Genomic DNA, 19,198 nt, shown 5'->3' with positions numbered 1-19,198 from the left:
CTTGTTTATAAACCTTTCCTGTGCTCCAAGGGCCACAAATCAAGGGAGGTTTTTATCTGGAAAGGTTTCAAGATCATTTCTCCACCACTCTCTACTCAATTTCCATTTATGTACTTCATATGACTTTAATATAATTATACAGGCATACCTCATTTTACTGCACTTTGCTTTACTGCACTTCACAGATATCGCATTTTTTACAAATTGAATGTTAATGGCAACCCTGCATCTAGCAAGGCTATTGGTGCCATTTTTCCAATAGCATTTTCTCACTTTGTGTCTCTGTGTCATATTTTGGTAATTCTTGGCGATATTTCAAACCCTCCACCAGCAAAAAAAATTATGACCTGAAGGCTCAGATGATGGTTGGCATTTTTTTTAGCAATAAAGTACTTTTTAATTAAGGCATGTACATTTTCTTAGACATAATGCTATTGGACACTTAAAAGACTACAGTATAGTATAAACGTAACTTTTATATGCACTGGGAAACCAAAAAAATTCATGTGACTCACTTTTTTGCAATGGTCTGGAAATGAACACATAGTATCTCCAAACTATATAGCCTGTACCTTTCTTATATAATATGGAAATCAAACACTTGTCCTTAAAGGTTTGAAAAGTTTAGGATTTAACCTTTTCGGTAACTTTTTTCTTTTGTGAAAGAATAAAAGGATGAAAATTTCTTCCTTCTAAATTCAACTGCAAACCCCAAACTGCAAAAACATTACAAACTTTTTAAGAAAAATACACCTAAGGGGAAGAAAAATGAAGACAAAAAAAATCTAGTTTAACAATAAAGATTCAATAAATTAATATTTCCAATTTAGTTTAAAACTATATGTAAGTTTTCTATGGAGTACTATGATGGCATCCCCAAGCTCCTATTGATAAAGGTGAGTTACACAATCCTCAAGAGACAGCAAACTCAACTTGCCAGAATTATTTGTTTGTCTTAAACTTACTATGCACTCCAATGTGTCCAACGGTATGCTAGGCTCTATGGGGCAATATGTAAGAAATAGTTTCTGACTTTGTCTTAGATTTTTCTATTTGGGGAGTTAGATTACACACATACACACAACTTGTGTACACATACAGTCATACGCAACCCCTCCCGCCCCCTACCAGAATTTAGTAAGTAACGTAAGAGAGGCTTCTATACTATTTAGGAAAAACACAATCCTGTGTCTCTTCTTTACTCTCACACTACTGCCACACTCTCGACACTTCTGACACCAGATGTGTGGATTTTCCACACATCAAGCAATTCTGCAATACCGGCTAGGTGTCCTACAATCCAGTTCAGTTCTGACACTGTCTACCTGGAGGTTAGTGAAAAATCCCACAGGCTAAGGATTCAGTCCTACAAGACTGCCCCAGTTCAGATGACAATCTCAAGTCCCAGGTTGTCACCTGTACTTCTAGTTGACCAGCTATAAATTGGGGTTCCCATGACCCCACCCGGGGCTTGATGATTTGCTAGACCAGCTCACAGAATTCAGGGTAACACTTACTTACATTTACTGATTTATTAAAAAGGATGTAATAAAGGATACAGATGAACAGCCAGATGTAGAGACACACAGGGCAAGGTATGTGGGAAGGGGCACAGACCTTCCACGCCCTTTCCAAGCAAGTCATCTCCCAGCACCTCTGCATGTTCACCAACCCCAAAGCTCTCCAAATCCTGTACTTCTGAAATTTTTATGGAAGCTTCATCACATTCTCATGACCGATCATTAACTCAGTCTCCAGTCCCTCTCCCCCTTTCCCAGAGGATGGGAGGTGGGGCAGAAAGTTCCAAACTTCTAATCATGGCTTAGTCTTTCTGGTGACCATCCCCATCCTGAAGCTACCCAGGAGCCCACCAAGAGCTGCATCATTAGAACAAAAGACATGTCTATTACTCAGGAAATTCCAAGGGGTTTAGGAGCTCTGAGTCAGGAATTGGGGTCAAAGACCAAATATTAGAACAAAAGATGCTCCTACTGCTCTTACCACTCAGGAGATTACAAGGGTTTTAGGAGCTCTGTGCCAAGAACAGGTTGTAGAGACTAATATATATATTTCCTATTATTTCACATATACTTTCATACTATTGTCAAGTATGAGATTTTGTAAAACTTGTTTGTGATCTCTAAAGCAATTATAAGAAATAGTAATGTGAAGCCTGTTTTACAAAAGAGTAAAACAAGAATATGAATCTTTTGACACGTAAAAATACTATATGTGAAAAGAGAGAAATTAATAGAAGATAAAGTAGTCTTCTTTCACTACAGAAGAACTTAGAGAATACTGAAAAATATGACTGGACAAGTTCTTGAAATGAGTTACCAAAGTGAATCATTTGGGTTTATATTCTGGCATAATAAATCAACACTAAAACTTTAACTTATATAGAAAAATAATTTTGGTTAAACTAGTCCACTGATTAGAAATAGTTACCTACTACATATTAAGTCTTTATACATTGGGTGATTTATAGCTTAAATTGTTCAATTAAACAAGTATTGATGAACTATTATGCTGTGAACCATGGAATACACAGATGAATAAGATGTGGTTCCTGGTTTCATAGCATTTACAGTCTAGATGGGAGTGAGGCACATAAGTAGAATGATAAGATGATTATTAAAGAACCTATTAGGATGTATTTGATACTTCTCAGATAATACAATTAACTAAAATTGGCGCATGGGGAGGATACAGGAGCGTTACAAAAGGATGTGGCATATTCAATTGAGATTTTGCTGACAATCAGGCTGAGGGAATAGCTGCAAAAGGACACAGGAAAAAACCAATGTAAAGAGCTGTATGAGGAGAGTGGTAAGCAGATTCCTCATGCCTGTCTGCAGTGTACAGTATGTGGAGAGTTAAAGTTGGTAATGAGCTGGTCTGGGGTCCAAGAAATTTTTACTTAATTATTAGGATTCTGGGAAAGATTCTAAGAAGAAAAGTAACAAATATATCTGTGTTTTAGGAAGATAATTCAGACTAAAGTTTAAAGAATGAACTGGAAAAGTAAAAGCAGAAAGGCTGGCTAGGTAAATACTGAATAGTTTAGACAAGCACAACTAGGGCCTCAAATAGGTCAGTGGGGAAAGAAGTGAGACCCAGCAAGGAAATAAAATGGACAGCTCTTGAAAACTGAAAGACTGGCTAAGTATCATGGTATTCGGAATACAAATGAGAAACAAAGGCCTGAGATCAGCTAAACTTAATTGTTACCGGAACAAGATACATAACTAAATTTAAAAGATAAGCTCTATCCAATCTATGTACTACTTGGAAATGATAAATGAAATACATTCAATGTGCATACTACTGTTCATTCTTTGAATAAAAGGCCAACATTTATTACTTAAAAGGTATGCACAGAAACAAATACACTAAATTCAATATGCCTCTGAAAGCAGGGGTCTTTTAGAAAATCAGTTTCTACTACTTAAAAAAGTTCTTAATAAAAGGCTCTCTATTGCAGGTAAGAAATCTGTTCCAGTACATGAAAACAAGCATATGAGTGCTTCCTTATTTTTAGCCATTTTCTAACCCACTTTACTTTAAAGCTACCTGTTCAGCTTACTCAGTTCTGAATTATAACTTGATGAAAAGAGAGAAATGATAACACTCCTTGGAGAGGTTTTGTTGTTGTTGCCACTCAGCATAATGTAATTTATATGCTACACAAGGAGATTTGGAGCACTGCAATACAATATTCCCTGATCTCCTGGGGACACATGGCATGGGTAGGGAGAAAATAAATAGAAGCCTTTATGGTATTCTTTTAATCTACTGAGGTTTCACATTTCATCTATAATACATTCCAGGGAAGTGGGGAGAATCTCAACCTTGAATGTTGTTGAATAACTCCTTGCTGAATCGTACTGTAATGAAAGGTCAGCATTCCTGCGGTGCTAACCACCAGTAGCTTTGTTTATTTCATGTGTATTAAGCTTCCCTCAGTTAATCCAAGATGTTACTGTAGGAAAGAACCTTGCCAAGATGGAAATGTGGGGGAAAAAGTGATAGTCATTCGAAACAAACTTTAGTCTTATTTCAAAATTATTGTTTTAAATAGAAGAAAAAGGACTTATTAAATATAAATATTAAAAAATTAAGTACAGGACAAATATTAATTCAGTTATCCAAATTATTTTTGTCTATAATTTTAATCACTGGGAGGTGACTTAAAACAAAACATGGTTTGCCTCTTTGAAAATTTTAAATACAAATATGTCTAAATAAAAGGCCATTCTAAAACAAATGTAGGCACTTAGAGCATATAATAAGTAGCCAAATGCAAATCAGTCTGGTCATTTTATAATAAAAATTAAGTTAATTACACAAATAGTCCATTATCAGGCAACTGCTTTAACTTCTGACCCTATATAAGCATTTAATAATGATCTAAGAAAAAAATCAGCTAGTCTCAGTATAAACAGGAGGGTGTACAAGCTTCTTCCAAAGAAAATTAGGATTACAATGCTCTTCTAAATAAGAACACAAAACACTAACATTTCGTCTCTGATTAGTGATTTTTTTAAAAGATCACTATGAAGCAAAAGGAAAGCACATGTTCAGGTTAGGTGTTACAAGTTAAAGCCAGATACAGTGTTTTATTTGTTAACTCCTTTTTCCAAAATACTTTTTTTTACATAATGGCAGGAACATAGATTAATAACAAAGATTGACAGATGGACAAAATTACTTGCTCTAAAACAGGGAAGAGATGGCAAGTATATCTGGCTCATGTGCCTAAAACTATTACACATGGAGAGAGGACTTTCTTATCAATCCGTTTTAGATGTCTGCCTCCTAGACCCAAACAAAGTTGGTGACAGAAAAACATCTCAAGCCGGTCATTTTTTAGGGCAGAGCAAGAGCCTTTAAAGAAAGAGAACAAAATTGCCTGGTGACAGCTTGTCAAGACCATACCCTGGCAACTTCCTCCACTGTCAATCTACAAGCTATATCTGAAGCAAGAGGCCTGATGTTGTCCAGATCTTGGATTTTCTGTCAAAGGCTTTTTAAAGAGGCACACGTACGAAACAGAGAACGTATATCGGCAGATAAAAGTATTACCAAGGCTGTCAAGGTGATCTGTTTGGTGTTTTTCTCCATTCTGCTATTATGCTTCATTGCATTACATCAGCTTAGAAGATAAATAAACAGCTTTTCATATTTCCTTTGCTGTCGGAAGCTTGACAAGAGACAGTCGTCCCATCCCCCCATGCCCCCACTGCTGTAATTCTCCTACCTGTAGCATGCCTTGACCATTTCCTTCTATGGTTCCTTCGTAAGTGACATGCAATCGAGTCAGGAGTTTTTCACATCTAGGATTTAAAAAGGTATTTCCTTATTTATTTTTTTAATGGTAAGTATTGCACTACAGAAAAGTCTGAAAATACAGATTAACTATAAAAGAAAAACTGAAACTATTCCAAATCTCAAAAGTGAGAAACAGATGCTTATTTACTCAACATTCTTGGGATAGTCTCCCCAAATTTTTCTTATTCAAATATACAAATACAAATATTTAAATTAAAATGGGACAACATACTGTTTTGAAAATTGTTTTGCCCCTACAAAGTATCAGTTTCCCCTCTTTTTTTAAAATATTTTTGTACAATTTTTAAAGGTTACTTTCCATTTACAGTTATTACAAAATATGGGCTACATTCCCCATGTTGTACAATACATCCTTGAGCCTATATAACACCCAACAGTGTGTACCTCCCACTGCTCCACACCCACCACCACCGGTAACCACTCATTTGTTCCCTGTATCTGTGAGTATCCTTCTTGTTATACCCAGTAGTTTGTTGTACTTTTTAGATTCCACATGTAAGTGATATCATACAGTCTTTCTCTGACTTCTTTCACTTAGCATAATGCCCTCCCAGTCCATCCATGTTGATGTAAATGGCAAAATTTTGTTCTTTTTTATGGCCGAGTAGTATTCCACTGTACGTATATACCACATCTTCTTTATCCATTCACCTGTTGATGGACACTTAGGTTGCTTCCATATCTTGGCAACTATAAATAATGCTGCTAAGAACATTGGGGTGCATGTATCTTTTCGAATTATTTTTCAGATATATGCCCAGGAGTGGAATTACTGGGTCATATGGTCATTCTATTTTCAGTTTTTTGAGAAACCTCCATACTGTTTTCCATAGTGGCTGCACCAGTTTAAGTTTCTCCTCTTTAAAAGTTGAAAAACTTCTCAAAATATTTTTAAAAATTAAGATCTATGAAATTTTATTATTATGCTAGAGTTGGCAACCTAAGGAAAAATATAGAAAAATTTTACAAAAAATTATATATCATTCTCAGAGGGGCTCTATTTTCACTAGTTTGGAAACCGTATATGTGTGTGGGGTGTCTTGATGAAAATACATGCTACAGAAATCCTGATCTATGGTATTTTTATATTAATAAAATTGATAGGTAAGTCTAGTACCTGTAAGTCACAATTATTTTCTTTCCTTTTCATAAACCATGGTCACTGAGGTGTTTATGGGGTTCAGATAAACCACCCCCAAATTTGGCATCTTGGCATAGTGAATATTTTAAGCTGAAGAAGTTTGAGAAAATGGCAGAAGCAGAAAGGTCACTCTGACCTCCTCCCCCTCTCCCCCGTCTTACCTGAAACAAGCCATAAAACCCTCACATGAGGGACCCTACCTATACCTGGAGGAAAGGAGCATTATTATCTCTGAAGACAAAAAGATGCCAAGAAGAATTCCAACAACCAGAACTTGCTGTTTCCCCCAGTTTACTTCAATCACCTCATACTCTTTTACATATCATATTCCTCGTCTATTCTTCATCAAACCTAGCATAAAAGTACATAGATCTGTTTCTTTGGGTCTTCATTTCCTCATAAAGGCTCCTGTATCATGCAAAACTTATATAAAATAAATTTTTATGCTTTTCTCCTGTTAATCTTAGTTTAATTTTCATACCCAGCCAGGGACCCTAAGAGGATTGAGGAAAAACTTTTTCCTGCCCTACAGTGTTTACCTGCTTAAATCATATTAAAAAAAAATTCCTTTTTATTAATAGCAGTTGATGATGACATTTTTTCCTTAGATTTTTTTCTCCTGATTAATTACTGAATAAAAATAAATAAATTATAATAGAATGTAACAGATAGCAAACCCCTAACTTATACAGAGTGGCATGAATTTTTGGAGGGAGGGGAATTATATATTTTTTAAAACAATTATATTAAAAAAAAATTTAGCTGGGAAGCACTATTTTATTTATTGGGATTTGCTTTTATCCTGGTATCAATGAGTCCAAATACATTTCTGGTAAAGCTCCAGTCCAACAGACTGACCTTACTCAGAAGGTAAAATAATTCAGTACAGATTCTGTTCTCAAAGCTTCATTTGTATTAACTTATTTAATCTTCACAACATCCCTATTACTATCTCCTTTTACAGATGGGAAAATAAAGCACAAAAAGCATTTAAGTAACCTGTCCAAGACTAGTAAATGAAGCAACAAAGATTTGAACCCAGAATGCCTAAGGTAATGGTTCAAGCTCTTAACCAGTAAGCTATGCTTTTAGAAAAATTACTTTCTAAATCTCTTGGAGAAAGTTAGTACCATAAGTTTGATTTTTTTAACTTCCCTTTTTTGCAGCATCCTACTTTCCTAGCTATTTTATTCCAGGGGAGACTACCTGTGAGGATACTATTGAGAAGATAAAGAAGCATGATCCAGAAGTCTCATCTGCTGTCAACTATTCTCTGTGACTGTAGTTGTCACCTTATAGTACACTTCTCAAAATTAGGAAATTGCTAGAAACTATTTTTTTAAAATAAGCATCCTCCAACTTCCTAATAGGTTTCCCCTTCTGGCCCCAGCAAATTCTTCATACCACTGCCCCAGGAATCAAAGACAGATTATTCTGGTTCTCTGTGATTAACTAAGCCTGGCTAAGGTATTTATTGATAGTCACAGGGTTAACTATAATGCCAGAATCCTGAAACTCAGAAAAGCCTCCAATTTCCTGGCACCCATTTAGTCCCTTACTCTTGGGAATACCAACAATCCTCATCTCTTCTTCATCCTCTCTCTTTAAGTGAACACATGTTTCTGGTTCTGTGGAATCTGGGAGATGGATTTTAATTGCATTCTGCAACTCACTTAAGAAGCAGCTAAAACAAAAAAGAGATCAATGAAATTAAAAAAAAAAAAGTATGAAAAGTTTCAAGTTAAATTCTGCCTATCTAGGTTAAGTGGAATATCTAGATCTTATTTAAAGAGCAAAATTATCTTACTGACATAGCAGCCTCACCAATCTCTGCATTTTGACCTATCCCTTCTCTCCCAGATGGTGTACAAATAGGTGTCCTTTCACATTAGTGCCAAATGAATGCCAGATGCAGATCAGAGATCCTGAGCTGAATTAAAAACAATCCCTCTGAATGATCTATAAAATCTACACAAAAGCAACATGAACAAAAACATCTGTGTTCCTATTAGAGACTAATAGAAGAGCTAAGAAAAGCAAACTTCTGTACTCTAATCTGGACAGATAACACAGCAGATTGTTACTTTAGTTCTAGGCACCATATTTTAAGAGGGACCAATGGCCTAGGATACATCAACAGCTGAGTTAAAGGGTTTACAATCCATATTATATGTGAAACAAAAGAAATGAGTACTTTAGTATGGACCTGTGTGTATTGTTAGAGGTGGGGGTGGATCAAGAAAGCATTAAAATACATGAAGCAGGGTCAAATCTTAAAGAAAATTAGTTTTATTGATTGTAGTTCCAGAAGGAAGAACAAGGAATGGGATTTGGCGGGGTGGGGAGATTTTTGGAAGACAGACTTTTTTTAGTAAATGAAAGTATTAGACAATAACACAAGCAGCCAACAGTGGGATAGACTGCGGCCAAACAGTGAATTTCCCATCACCAGGGCTGCCTAGTCTCCATCTGTTATAGGTATTACAGAGCTGATTACTTTTAGTAGGCAGCTGGACCAGATGACTTCCTGGGGTCCCTTTAATTTCTAATATACCATGATTCTGAAATGCTGTACATGTTTCTCTTCCTTTCTGACTCAATTTTGTTCTTGTTTTTGTCTTTCTTTTGGTTGCTTAATCTTTTATCCACTTCCCTCTGCTAATAATCATCTCAGCCATGGAGTCAGCCTCCTAAAGTAAGTTTGTTTTTCCTCCACCTCACAAATAAACATCTTTGATGGATGAAAACACAGGAAAGCCATCTAAGCAAATGTGCTTTCTCAAGTTAATTACTTTAAGAGTGAGTCCCTTTCATCACTAATTCTAAACAAAACAATTACAAACTACAATAAAAAATATTAGAAAGTGAAAATGAAGAGGCACTGATTAACATGAATGCACATCCAAAATATGCATTTAGCATGTTTAATCATGTCGTCACATGCACTGAAACAGTAGATACATTCTTCTCTAAGTGCTTTGGGAATTTGTTCCAGGTTAGAAAATGTGTTGACTATTTCAAGGCACTAAAGGAACTTACATATCTGAATAAACTCAGATTGCTTATTATTCTCCTCAGTATTTGCAGGTAAATAAGAAAAAACCCTAGTAAATTAGCAACTTCCACAAAATTGCCAATAGTACATGTTGACAACCAAACTTCAAAACTCTTGTCACTCAGACAAATATTAAGTAACTACGATTTACATTTTAGTTTAGTAAAAATAAAACTTCCTAATCTTGTCCCCCAGAAAGAAAAGCAATAAAATACAAACATTAACCATAAAACCAAGGGTAAGGAGGAACGTTAAATATTGGTGTTTAATGTTAGTGTCTTCACACAGAAAACTCCTAATTCTAAATAGGACTTTGTTTCAGAAGATAAAACTAAGGCAAAAGAGTAGAAGTGAAAGGGTTGCAGACTTTGATTCAAAAGGCATGACCTTTCTAACAATGAGAGCTATCAATTGATCATTTTAAGAAGAAATTCCCTGGTACTAGGGCAATTAGGAAGTTGGGAAACCATCTTTTCAGGGGCTGTAAAATACAATCGTCTCATGGTGAAAGAGTCCTTCCAATTCTAAGATTCCAGGATTATTTACATTATTATTACCTTTCCCACTCTGGAAAATCTTCAAGACTCTGTCTCGTAAATGTCACCAACCCAGTAGGTTCTACAAAAGCAATAAAAGAGAAACACACCCAAAATAAGTATTGAGTTTGAAAAGATTATATATATTCAGTAAAAGAATGGGTCTAACACTGGCTGTAAAGCTAATCAGGAAAAACCAAGCCTGGTGCTGGAATACAACAGAAGATTGATTTAAAATAATATTATCCTTACAATAGGAATTCTTTCTACAAAATAGTAAATAAGCCCTCCCTAAGACACAAAACTATACAGAAAACAGCACGACAGTAGGATTTGCATGCTGGTACTTTCTGGTTAAGTTTTCCAAACTGAACATACTTTTAAAAAATCCTTGGTGGGGGGCTTCCCTGGTGGCGCAGTGGTTGAGAGTCCACCTGCTGATGCAGGGGACACGGGTTCGTGCCCCGGTCCGGTAAGCTCTCACATGCCGCGGAGCGGCTAGGCCCGTGAGCCATGGCCACTGAGCCTGCGCATCTGGAGCCTGTGCTCCACAACGGGAGAGGCCACAACAGTGAGAGGCCCGCGTATCGCCAAAAAAAAAAAAAAAAAAAAAAAAAATCCTTGGGGGAAAAAGGGATGCACAATGGATATAGCTTATACAACAAAGACAAACTAACTTTTAATTTGTAAACTCCTCAAAAAAAAAAGCCTTAACCCTACACCTAAAGACTGGTAAATGTATACACATTTATGTGTTTTATAATAAAATAATATGTCTAAGATTAAAAAAGAAAATTGCTGGCATGTCCTTTGAGGTTGACACAGCTAAACCCAGGGCTTAGATGATACGCAAGTGCTCTATTTAAAGGCACCTTTGCCAGAAGGAGGAATTACTGTATTCTAAGAGGTTAGAGAAGAATGATGACATAGTTTTCAAGGAGCAATAGATATGAGAGGATCAAAATGCAGTAAATTTTAGAGGATCAGATCCTTTTTTGTTAGATTTACTTTTTTTTTTTTAAATAGTGGCAAAAGCAAAAAATAAATCATCTGGCCAAAAGAAATTTGTTTGATTCAAATCAAAGAACAAACTAAAAAGGCCAGGCCATTTCTGTTTTCTTCTGTTTAAAAAAAAAAAATGCTCTTAAGCAGAGAGAACTATGTCAGGAACTATTAGTGATAATGGTGGTAGAGTCCCAGTGAAAGCTTGGCAATCATTTCATTCCTTCGGATGATTCCACATTTCTCTGCTCTCAGTCACAAGCAGCAACAATCCAAAAATCATATGGAGTAGTTACAGTAGAAAACAGAATTTTGTTAACGTGAGTTACAAAATATTCTTTAGATGTCTAACTTTCTTTAAGACAAATGGATAGCATAGTTAAAATTCACAAGTCAAATAATTCAAACACTAGAGAAGCAATTCTATTAATAGGAAACTAATGTCTGTGTCATCATTCAATAATTTAGCAGAAAAGTAAGAACATTAAATGTCTCTCATATATACTAGGAGAGACCAAGAGAAATTAAAAAATGAAAATTTCTGGCAAAGCAAGAGAAAAGGATGAAGAACATGGCTCTTTAGATATAATTAGTAACAAAAAAAAAAACCCTTGAGAACATGCCTACTACCTTTCTTCCATTGAAAGGCACCTTTCACACCAGAATAGGTTATTTTGGTTAATCAAATATTTCCTTTAATAAAATCACAATATATACTGCATATGAGTCATCACTTTTTTGTTTTAAGATCATCCAAAATTTTTTTTAATCTTTTATTTTTTTTAATTTTTTCATCACACCGTACAGCATGTGGGATCTTAGTTCCCTGACTAGGGATTGAACCCACACCCCCTGCATTGGAAGTGCAGAGTCTTAACCACTGGACCGCCAGGGAAGTCCCAAGCCATCACTTTTTAAATATTCCATTTATAAGATAGTTTTATCTAAAATTATATTGAAAATAATTCAGAAAGCTCTTTAAAATCTTTCAGTCTCAAGAGCCTCACTACAAATATAAAATATATACTGACATCCTTGAAAAGGTGGTCCTGATGAAATTATATTTTATCAATTCTAAAAAGCATATTTTTCACATATTAAGTTTCTGAAACTAGGACATATCTCACATAGTCAAAGGTATCTAGCCATTGCTATTGGTCTGCATTAAAGCTGAATTTTTCCAGAGAAGATATGCATCTGCTTCTACCATCATCTGGGGCCACCACCAACCTGAAATCAGTCTGAATTAAATCTTCCGTTGCAGGCTTCTGTGGATCACACTGGTAATATGACTTCAGACCTCAGACTTGCGGCTCGTGGTTCAAATTCTCAGGGAAGATTTTTTGGGCGCCCTCTCTACCTAGGTTGACACTTGCAGTTTCTTTGTTGTCCCCTTTCTGCATGGCCAAGTTAATTTCTCACTTATTCTTAGACTAAGGGTACAGACCTCTGGTATACCAGCTTTGTAAGAGATATCTCCTACAACTCCCCATCCTGAGTGTTTTCTCCTTTGTAGTGGTACCTAACATAATGAAACTTCTTACCATATATCATGTCCTAGAGTTGATGAAATATGGTACTTTAAATAGGTTTCTATAGTTTCTATTCAGTAGACTCTAGAACATTCTATAGAAAGTAATTATTAAATTGAAAACCTCTTTTATTCTATTTAGTATTTCCTCCTTAAGCCTGTAGCTTTATATCCTAAAAACCTATAGTATGTCTTACTATATTTCTACAAAGAACCAAATTACCATGTACAGTGAAAAAGTCAGAAAATAAAACGTCTAATTACAATTTATTTTTTCAGCCTAATTCCCAATACTTATGATGATTTAGGGACTTCCCTGGTGGTCCAGTGGTTAAGACTCCGTGCTCCCAATGCAGGGGCCCAGTGTTCGATGCTGGTCAGGGAACTAGATCCCGCATGCTGCAACTAAAGATCCTGCATGCCACAACTAAAGATCTCACATGCCACAACCAAAGATCCTGCATGCCATAACCAAAGATCCCACGTGCTGCAACTAAAGACCCAGAGCAGCCAAATAAATAAATAAATATTTAAAAAAAATAGTATGATGAAATAATAAATAAATAAATAAAAAATATGTATGATGATTTATAAATTTCTAGTTGAAAAAACAAAATTTTAGCTTCTTCTCTCAAAGTGTTTAAAATCCTAAAATTTGGAAAGGCAAGCTGGCTTTTAGAGCAGACATGCAGGATTTGACTTCAGGGACACAAAAGTAAACCCTGAATTACTTAGAAACAGTAATGGAATTCATTCTATTTAGATTTAGAATAGCAAAATATATACTCATCTTTCTAACAAATTAATACAAATTCTAATTAGGTTTCATGTCTCATAAGCCCCAGTGAGCATTCTCTTTCCTTACTATTTCATTCAGTACAGAGCACAAAACAAAAAATGATAAGCTAAGAAATAACTCCCTGCATGCTGCAACAAAGATCCACGTGCCACAACTAAGACCTGACGCAGCCAAATAAACAAAAACAAACAAAAAAAACAAAACAGGAAAAAAAAAAACCCTCTATCAAAAGAAGCCTATGAATTTTCCCCTTAAATTATCAAAATCCTGATTATTGATTTCTTTCCCCCAAATTTGTACAATGTCCAATAGCAATACATTCAAAAGGAAAAGAATGCCAAGTACACTAGGATGTGAGATTACTTACTAAGGGAAGGATATGAGAAAAATGACCTTAAAATAATTCAGTGATGTATTTTAAGACAATCCCACAACTTGGACAACCAGAACTGAAAAGAACTCATTTCACTTGACCTGTTCTACTTAGCAAAAGCAAACTTTTGAGGTGTTCTGGCTTCCTTTATAATTACTTTGCAGGAAAGGCTACCCATGATAATAGCTAACATTTATTAAGCATGTAACTTCTGATTTAGTATTTACAACTACCCAATGAGGTAAGTTATCATTATTCTTTTATTTTACAGATGAAGAAACTGAGGCTTAGAGATGTTAAGAAACTTGTCTGTGGGTCTGTGATCACCCAGCTCCTAGGATAAGGGTGGCAACACCCATCTAATATTAGCTGGTCACTACCAGCATTGGCTAGACATTTACCACTACTGCCTCAGGTGCTATGATTAGCCTCTGGGAAAAGAAGATGGCTGGCTGAGGTCCAACAGAGGAAGAAAGACATGTAAACTCTAAGTACAAACACTGTTTTATAAGAACTCTACAAAGGGCTGAAGGAGGCACAAAAGAGAGGGATGGGTAGGAAGGCAATGAATTGGTTAACCTCTGCAAATAAACTAATTGTAATAGTCAGTGTTTCTTTAAATAAAGAATATCTAAAATGTATCTCCCAGTCAATATACTTTCTTTCGAAAGTATTAATTTACTATTTTTATTCATGAACATCCACTAGCGTATGTTACGCTAGTCTAATTTCAGAGTATATAAAACCCATACACATTCATAGCACACATTTACATATACACAAAACAAATGCATAAAATCTAGATATTGAATTATTATTGTTTTAATGTGGTTTGGGGAGGAAAGTGTACTTTAAACACAAAATGTTTTTGACCTGTCTGAACTGTCCCCCTCAGTGACAAAAATTACGGTAAGAATGAAAGGAATGTACTTTTCTCTGTGACTCTTCTAAAGTAGCAGAAGAGTGTTTTAAGCTTCTCTGGTTTCCTTGATGAACGTCCTTCAAACAACCTGAAAGAGATGGAAAATAAAAGAGGGTAAGGATGATTCTAAATGCCTTAATGATTCATAGAAAACTAAATCTATACTGCTACCAAGTAATAAAAGAAGTAATTCTTCCAGAAGGCAATTCTGTAACGACAGAAAACTGGGAAACTGTTTGGATTCAAACAGAATCTGAAGAGGACTGAGACCAACTAGAACCAGGCTTCTTCAAAGTTGTCCATGTCAGATGGCACTCTCTAACAACCACGTTCCTCCAGTCTATCTTTCTGTGGGGCACCATCTGGTCCCCCAAAGTCAATTAGGCCAGTGAGTTAATGCTTGATCATGGCAAATACTATATATAATTCATAATATTACCAGGTAGTTAAATGATTGAACGAAAATGGTATCTGAAAAAAAATCCACATGACTGTTTGGGGGTGGGGTGCAGCTAGGATAACAACAAGCAGGTATGACAAGATATTGGCGAACTGACCAATCCTTGGTGATTAAACACATATACCCTTCGTATGGTGACCAAAACAATGCCTACCCTAGGTCATCCAGTTTCCAGCAACCTGGACTTGCACTACTTAATTTAGTTTTCTTTGAAATGACATGGCATTGTTATTGGTAACACATAATGCAATTTATCCTGAGGAAAGAAAAGTAAGGCTTTGAAAGCATATGACCTCAGTAAGTAGTTCACCAAAAGATTTCTAACACAAAAGCATGCTTTCAGGCACAAGATCTAGCTTTACAAAGGTATTTAAAAATTGCAAAGAAATTCTATGGCTATAAACGATGAAGTATTAGTCATCTGCTTCTAGTCATATACTCTTGCTCTAAAACCAGAAACCCTTCAACTAAAAGTCCACTTTAATAAGTGCCGAAATGGGTAAAATTTTTCATGATTAGAAAAACAAGCTCATGTAACTATGCAGAGAGGGAAAAGTTAATTCTATGAGAAAATCCTATTGAGCAAATGAAATGAATTAGGAAAAGGGAAGGAAATGTAGATTTCAAATGATCCTGTTTCCAATGATCTGAAATTCTTTATTCAGGGTCAATTTCTGAGAAAACAATTTACATGAATACTTATTTCCTGAAAAGAACGCTAAATGTCAGAAAGCATTTTAACGAAATCTGAAATCTAATTAATGTTTAAAAGTAGTTTGAGTGCCTGTGTGAAAATTTTTTCTCATCTAAAAGACTGTATTTTCTAAAATGTTTATAACAAATACTCTTAAAATCCAGCTGCCTGCTGAAAGAAAATCTTTGCAAACACAGGTTTCAGTTCAGTTTCTTCTGCAAAATGTCAGCCAGAATAGAGCTTGTTTAAATCAAAATGACAGTCAAAATGAAGAAGCCACTTGGCAGTTTAATTAAACATCCTGTATCAAATAAATATGATTTACCGAATGAATACCTTGGGATCCATTGCAAAATCCCTTTCTAGGTTTACTACTTAGTAGAGGGAATCAGGATAAATACAAAGGCAGCTATCACCTTTTTTTTAGAGATGAACTGATGTACTTACTATACAACTCAATTAAGGGGAAAAAGTTCCTCTTCATAGAGCTGTTGCATAATGCGTGAAAATGGCTATTGCCCTTAAGAAATAATTCCCCCAAATGTAAAAAGCATCCCTAGCTTCAGCATGTGATCATTTATTTATAAAATCACATAAAAGTTAACATATTTAATAACCATGATGGCAAATTATTAACCTTAGGAGACTCTTGGGACTGCATATTTATTACCTTAGCAATATGGACTTTCCTGGAAAGATTGTATGTCTGTTATTATCACCCACTACAAATGAGCACTACTGTTTATTTTACAGGTCCAAATCTTATAGGTACAAATCAAGCAGAATCTCAATGCATTCTCTTTCTTCATTGCTCCAAGTCTAATTTCAAATCACTATGCAACCAAATACGCTTTCCATCTTCCTGATGGAGAAGTGTGTGTGGGGTGGCGTCTGGGACACAACAGGGAGGTAGAAAATAAGGCAAGATGAAGCAGGTTTAAAATCTTTGCATCAATTCTCAGATTTCGCTTTGTAAAATTTTAAAGTACCACGAATAGCCACGTAAATAAAATGAGTTATTCTGGTATGGAAGCAAGTGAAAATAACATAAAAACACAGGCAATCTGCATGAGAGAAAGCCACAAGAGTGATGTACTATCTGAAGGACAGTGTTTGGGGTGGCGGCGGGGGGAGGGGTGGTGGTGATGGGGAGATAGACAAAGGGACTGAGGACAGAGCTGAGAAAGGAAGAGACAGAAAGATGGGACTGACAAGACAGAGAGAAGAGAAAGAGACAGAAGTTGGGTTGAAGACAGAAGAGGGTATGAGAGACAGAAACTCGCAGAGAAAGACACGCAGAGAGACAAACAGAAAAAGACAGAGACTCAGAGAGAATGAGACCTTCTCATAATAATCAAGCACCATCCCAGTTTTTTTTTTTTAACTCCTCAACACCATTTTTTGTTGTTGTTGTTAATTTGGATTTTCAAGTCCTGGGGGTTTTTTTGTTTTTTTTTTGCTGTGCTGCACGTGATGTGGGATCTGTTTCAAGACCATGGATCAAACCCGCACCCCCTGCAGTAGAAGCATGGAGTCTTAACCACTGGACTGCCAGGGAAATCCCTGGATCCCTGGGTATGTATACTTGAAGGCATATTTTGAGTCAGCAGGCGTGCATGTAAACATGCACATAAACTAGGCCATAATAACCCCTCCACACGTAGGGAAGACATTTTAGCATTTAACCAAATGATAATTACAGATTATTAAAGAAAATAAACAGAAAAAGCCAGTTAGGCAACCTTACTCTTGTTCTAAACAAAACTTTTATTTTCAAGGGAATAAGTCAATCAAGGGTCAGCTACTTATTAACTGGTGTTTTTCTTTCCATACATATAAAGAGAAACATAGTTTAATAAAATCTTTCCCTGAATGGAATATTGATAACATTACTAGAATTGGATTCTAGACACACACACACTCCCATGTGATTTCAAGTTAAGGATTAATCCTATTAGTATACAGTAAATCAAACCTAAAGCACTATAACCTCCACTTTAAAGTGGAAGCAAATGATAATCCGGAACCCAGCCAGAAAGTCATTCTTGGCTTTTCTGTGAAGCACTGTGCCATATGGCCCTGACAGCATTTTCAATCCACGGAAGAGACAGATGTAAAAGCCTCCTGGGCTGACCACTGCTGCAACCCACAATTAATCTCTGACCATCAGTTTCTAAGCAATCTCAGAAGCATCGATGCTAATCACATTGGAAGCCTTTGTAAGAATGTTTAGGCCCTGAAAGGCAAGCAGGGGAAAAGGTCAGGGGAATTTAACATAACTAAGCAGGGCTGGAAGAACACAAGGATAAATAAAAAAGGGAAGACCTATTCAATTTATTGACATCAGCTTGCCACCACAAACTCTTACTATTTTTCTTATTCAATCAACTGGCTAGCCTTTGGAGACTAAATACACTCACACACACACACACAACTCCTAACTGGCAGAAACTATAGTCATAAACAGCAATTATGCAAAAAAGAAAACATGACAACAACAAAATGCTCCATAATCTGCTTACCAAATGGCTCATCAAATTAGGTAGTTGATCTTTCATAAGCCACACGAAAAAGGGGAATTACTGGTTGTTTTTCATTTCTGGAGTGCACGCAGAGCATTTTGCTCTTGAGAGGAAGTGAGACATAACAAAACAGCAATGAGTTTGAACAGAAGACAGTGTTCAAGTCCCACTTCTGCTACAAGTCATTTACTCTCACTGAACCTATTAGTATAGAAGCTTCCCAACTAGAAACTTCCAGAGATAGAAAATCAAAGTGAGCTGCCAATAGACAGCATCAATGATCGCGAATAGTTGCGGTTGTTGGCTGTTTTCGGCTTATGAAAACACATTCATCTCACTGAGAGACAAGTGCAGACATCCTGACTGTTGAGGATTCCCTAAAACAACTGTGGAAACTACCACAGGTTTCACCTGCCTTAATTAATTTTCAGTGTTCTGGTGACCAAAAGAACATCCATCAGCCAGGAAGACAAGAGCATGCCTGGTTTCAAACCTTCAACAGACCTACCTACTTAAACTCTTATTTGGTAAAAATGCTACCAGGATACTGCAAGCTTAAATCCCTCATGGTCATTCTGGACTGGAAATAATTCTTACAGATCAAGAATTATTTCTAGGGATAATTCTAATTTCTGACTACCTATGATGTAAAAAACTATTAATCTGATTCATTCAAAAAGAGGCTATAGGGCTTCCCTGGTGGCGCAGGGGTTAAGAATCCGCCTGCCAACACAGCAGACATGGGTTCGAACCCTGGTCCAGGAAGATCCCACATGCCGCGGAACAACTAAGCCCGCGCTCCACAACTACT

General features: G+C 36.1%; 1 protein-coding gene across 4 annotated transcripts in view; it reads right to left on the bottom strand.

Annotated features, from left to right (window-relative positions):
* The window catches only part of PARG (poly(ADP-ribose) glycohydrolase), a 113,563-nt gene that overhangs the window by 33,281 nt on the left and 61,084 nt on the right, over window positions 1–19,198 (bottom strand). For all 4 annotated transcript variants that reach the window (XM_067710227.1, XM_067710225.1, XM_067710226.1 and 1 more), the window contains 3 exons: window positions 14,720–14,799; window positions 10,106–10,166; window positions 5,261–5,336 (listed from right to left, as the gene is read on the bottom strand). In XM_067710227.1, coding sequence (XP_067566328.1) covers window positions 5,261–5,336; window positions 10,106–10,166; window positions 14,720–14,799 — 217 coding nt within the window. The remainder of the gene's footprint in view (window positions 1–5,260; window positions 5,337–10,105; window positions 10,167–14,719; window positions 14,800–19,198) is intronic.

Source organism: Pseudorca crassidens, chromosome 16 (genome assembly GCF_039906515.1).
Source record: "Pseudorca crassidens isolate mPseCra1 chromosome 16, mPseCra1.hap1, whole genome shotgun sequence".
Lineage (NCBI taxonomy): Eukaryota > Metazoa > Chordata > Mammalia > Artiodactyla > Delphinidae > Pseudorca > Pseudorca crassidens.
Note: the sequence above shows the minus strand (reverse complement) of the source record. Positions and strands in the feature narration are given on the sequence as shown.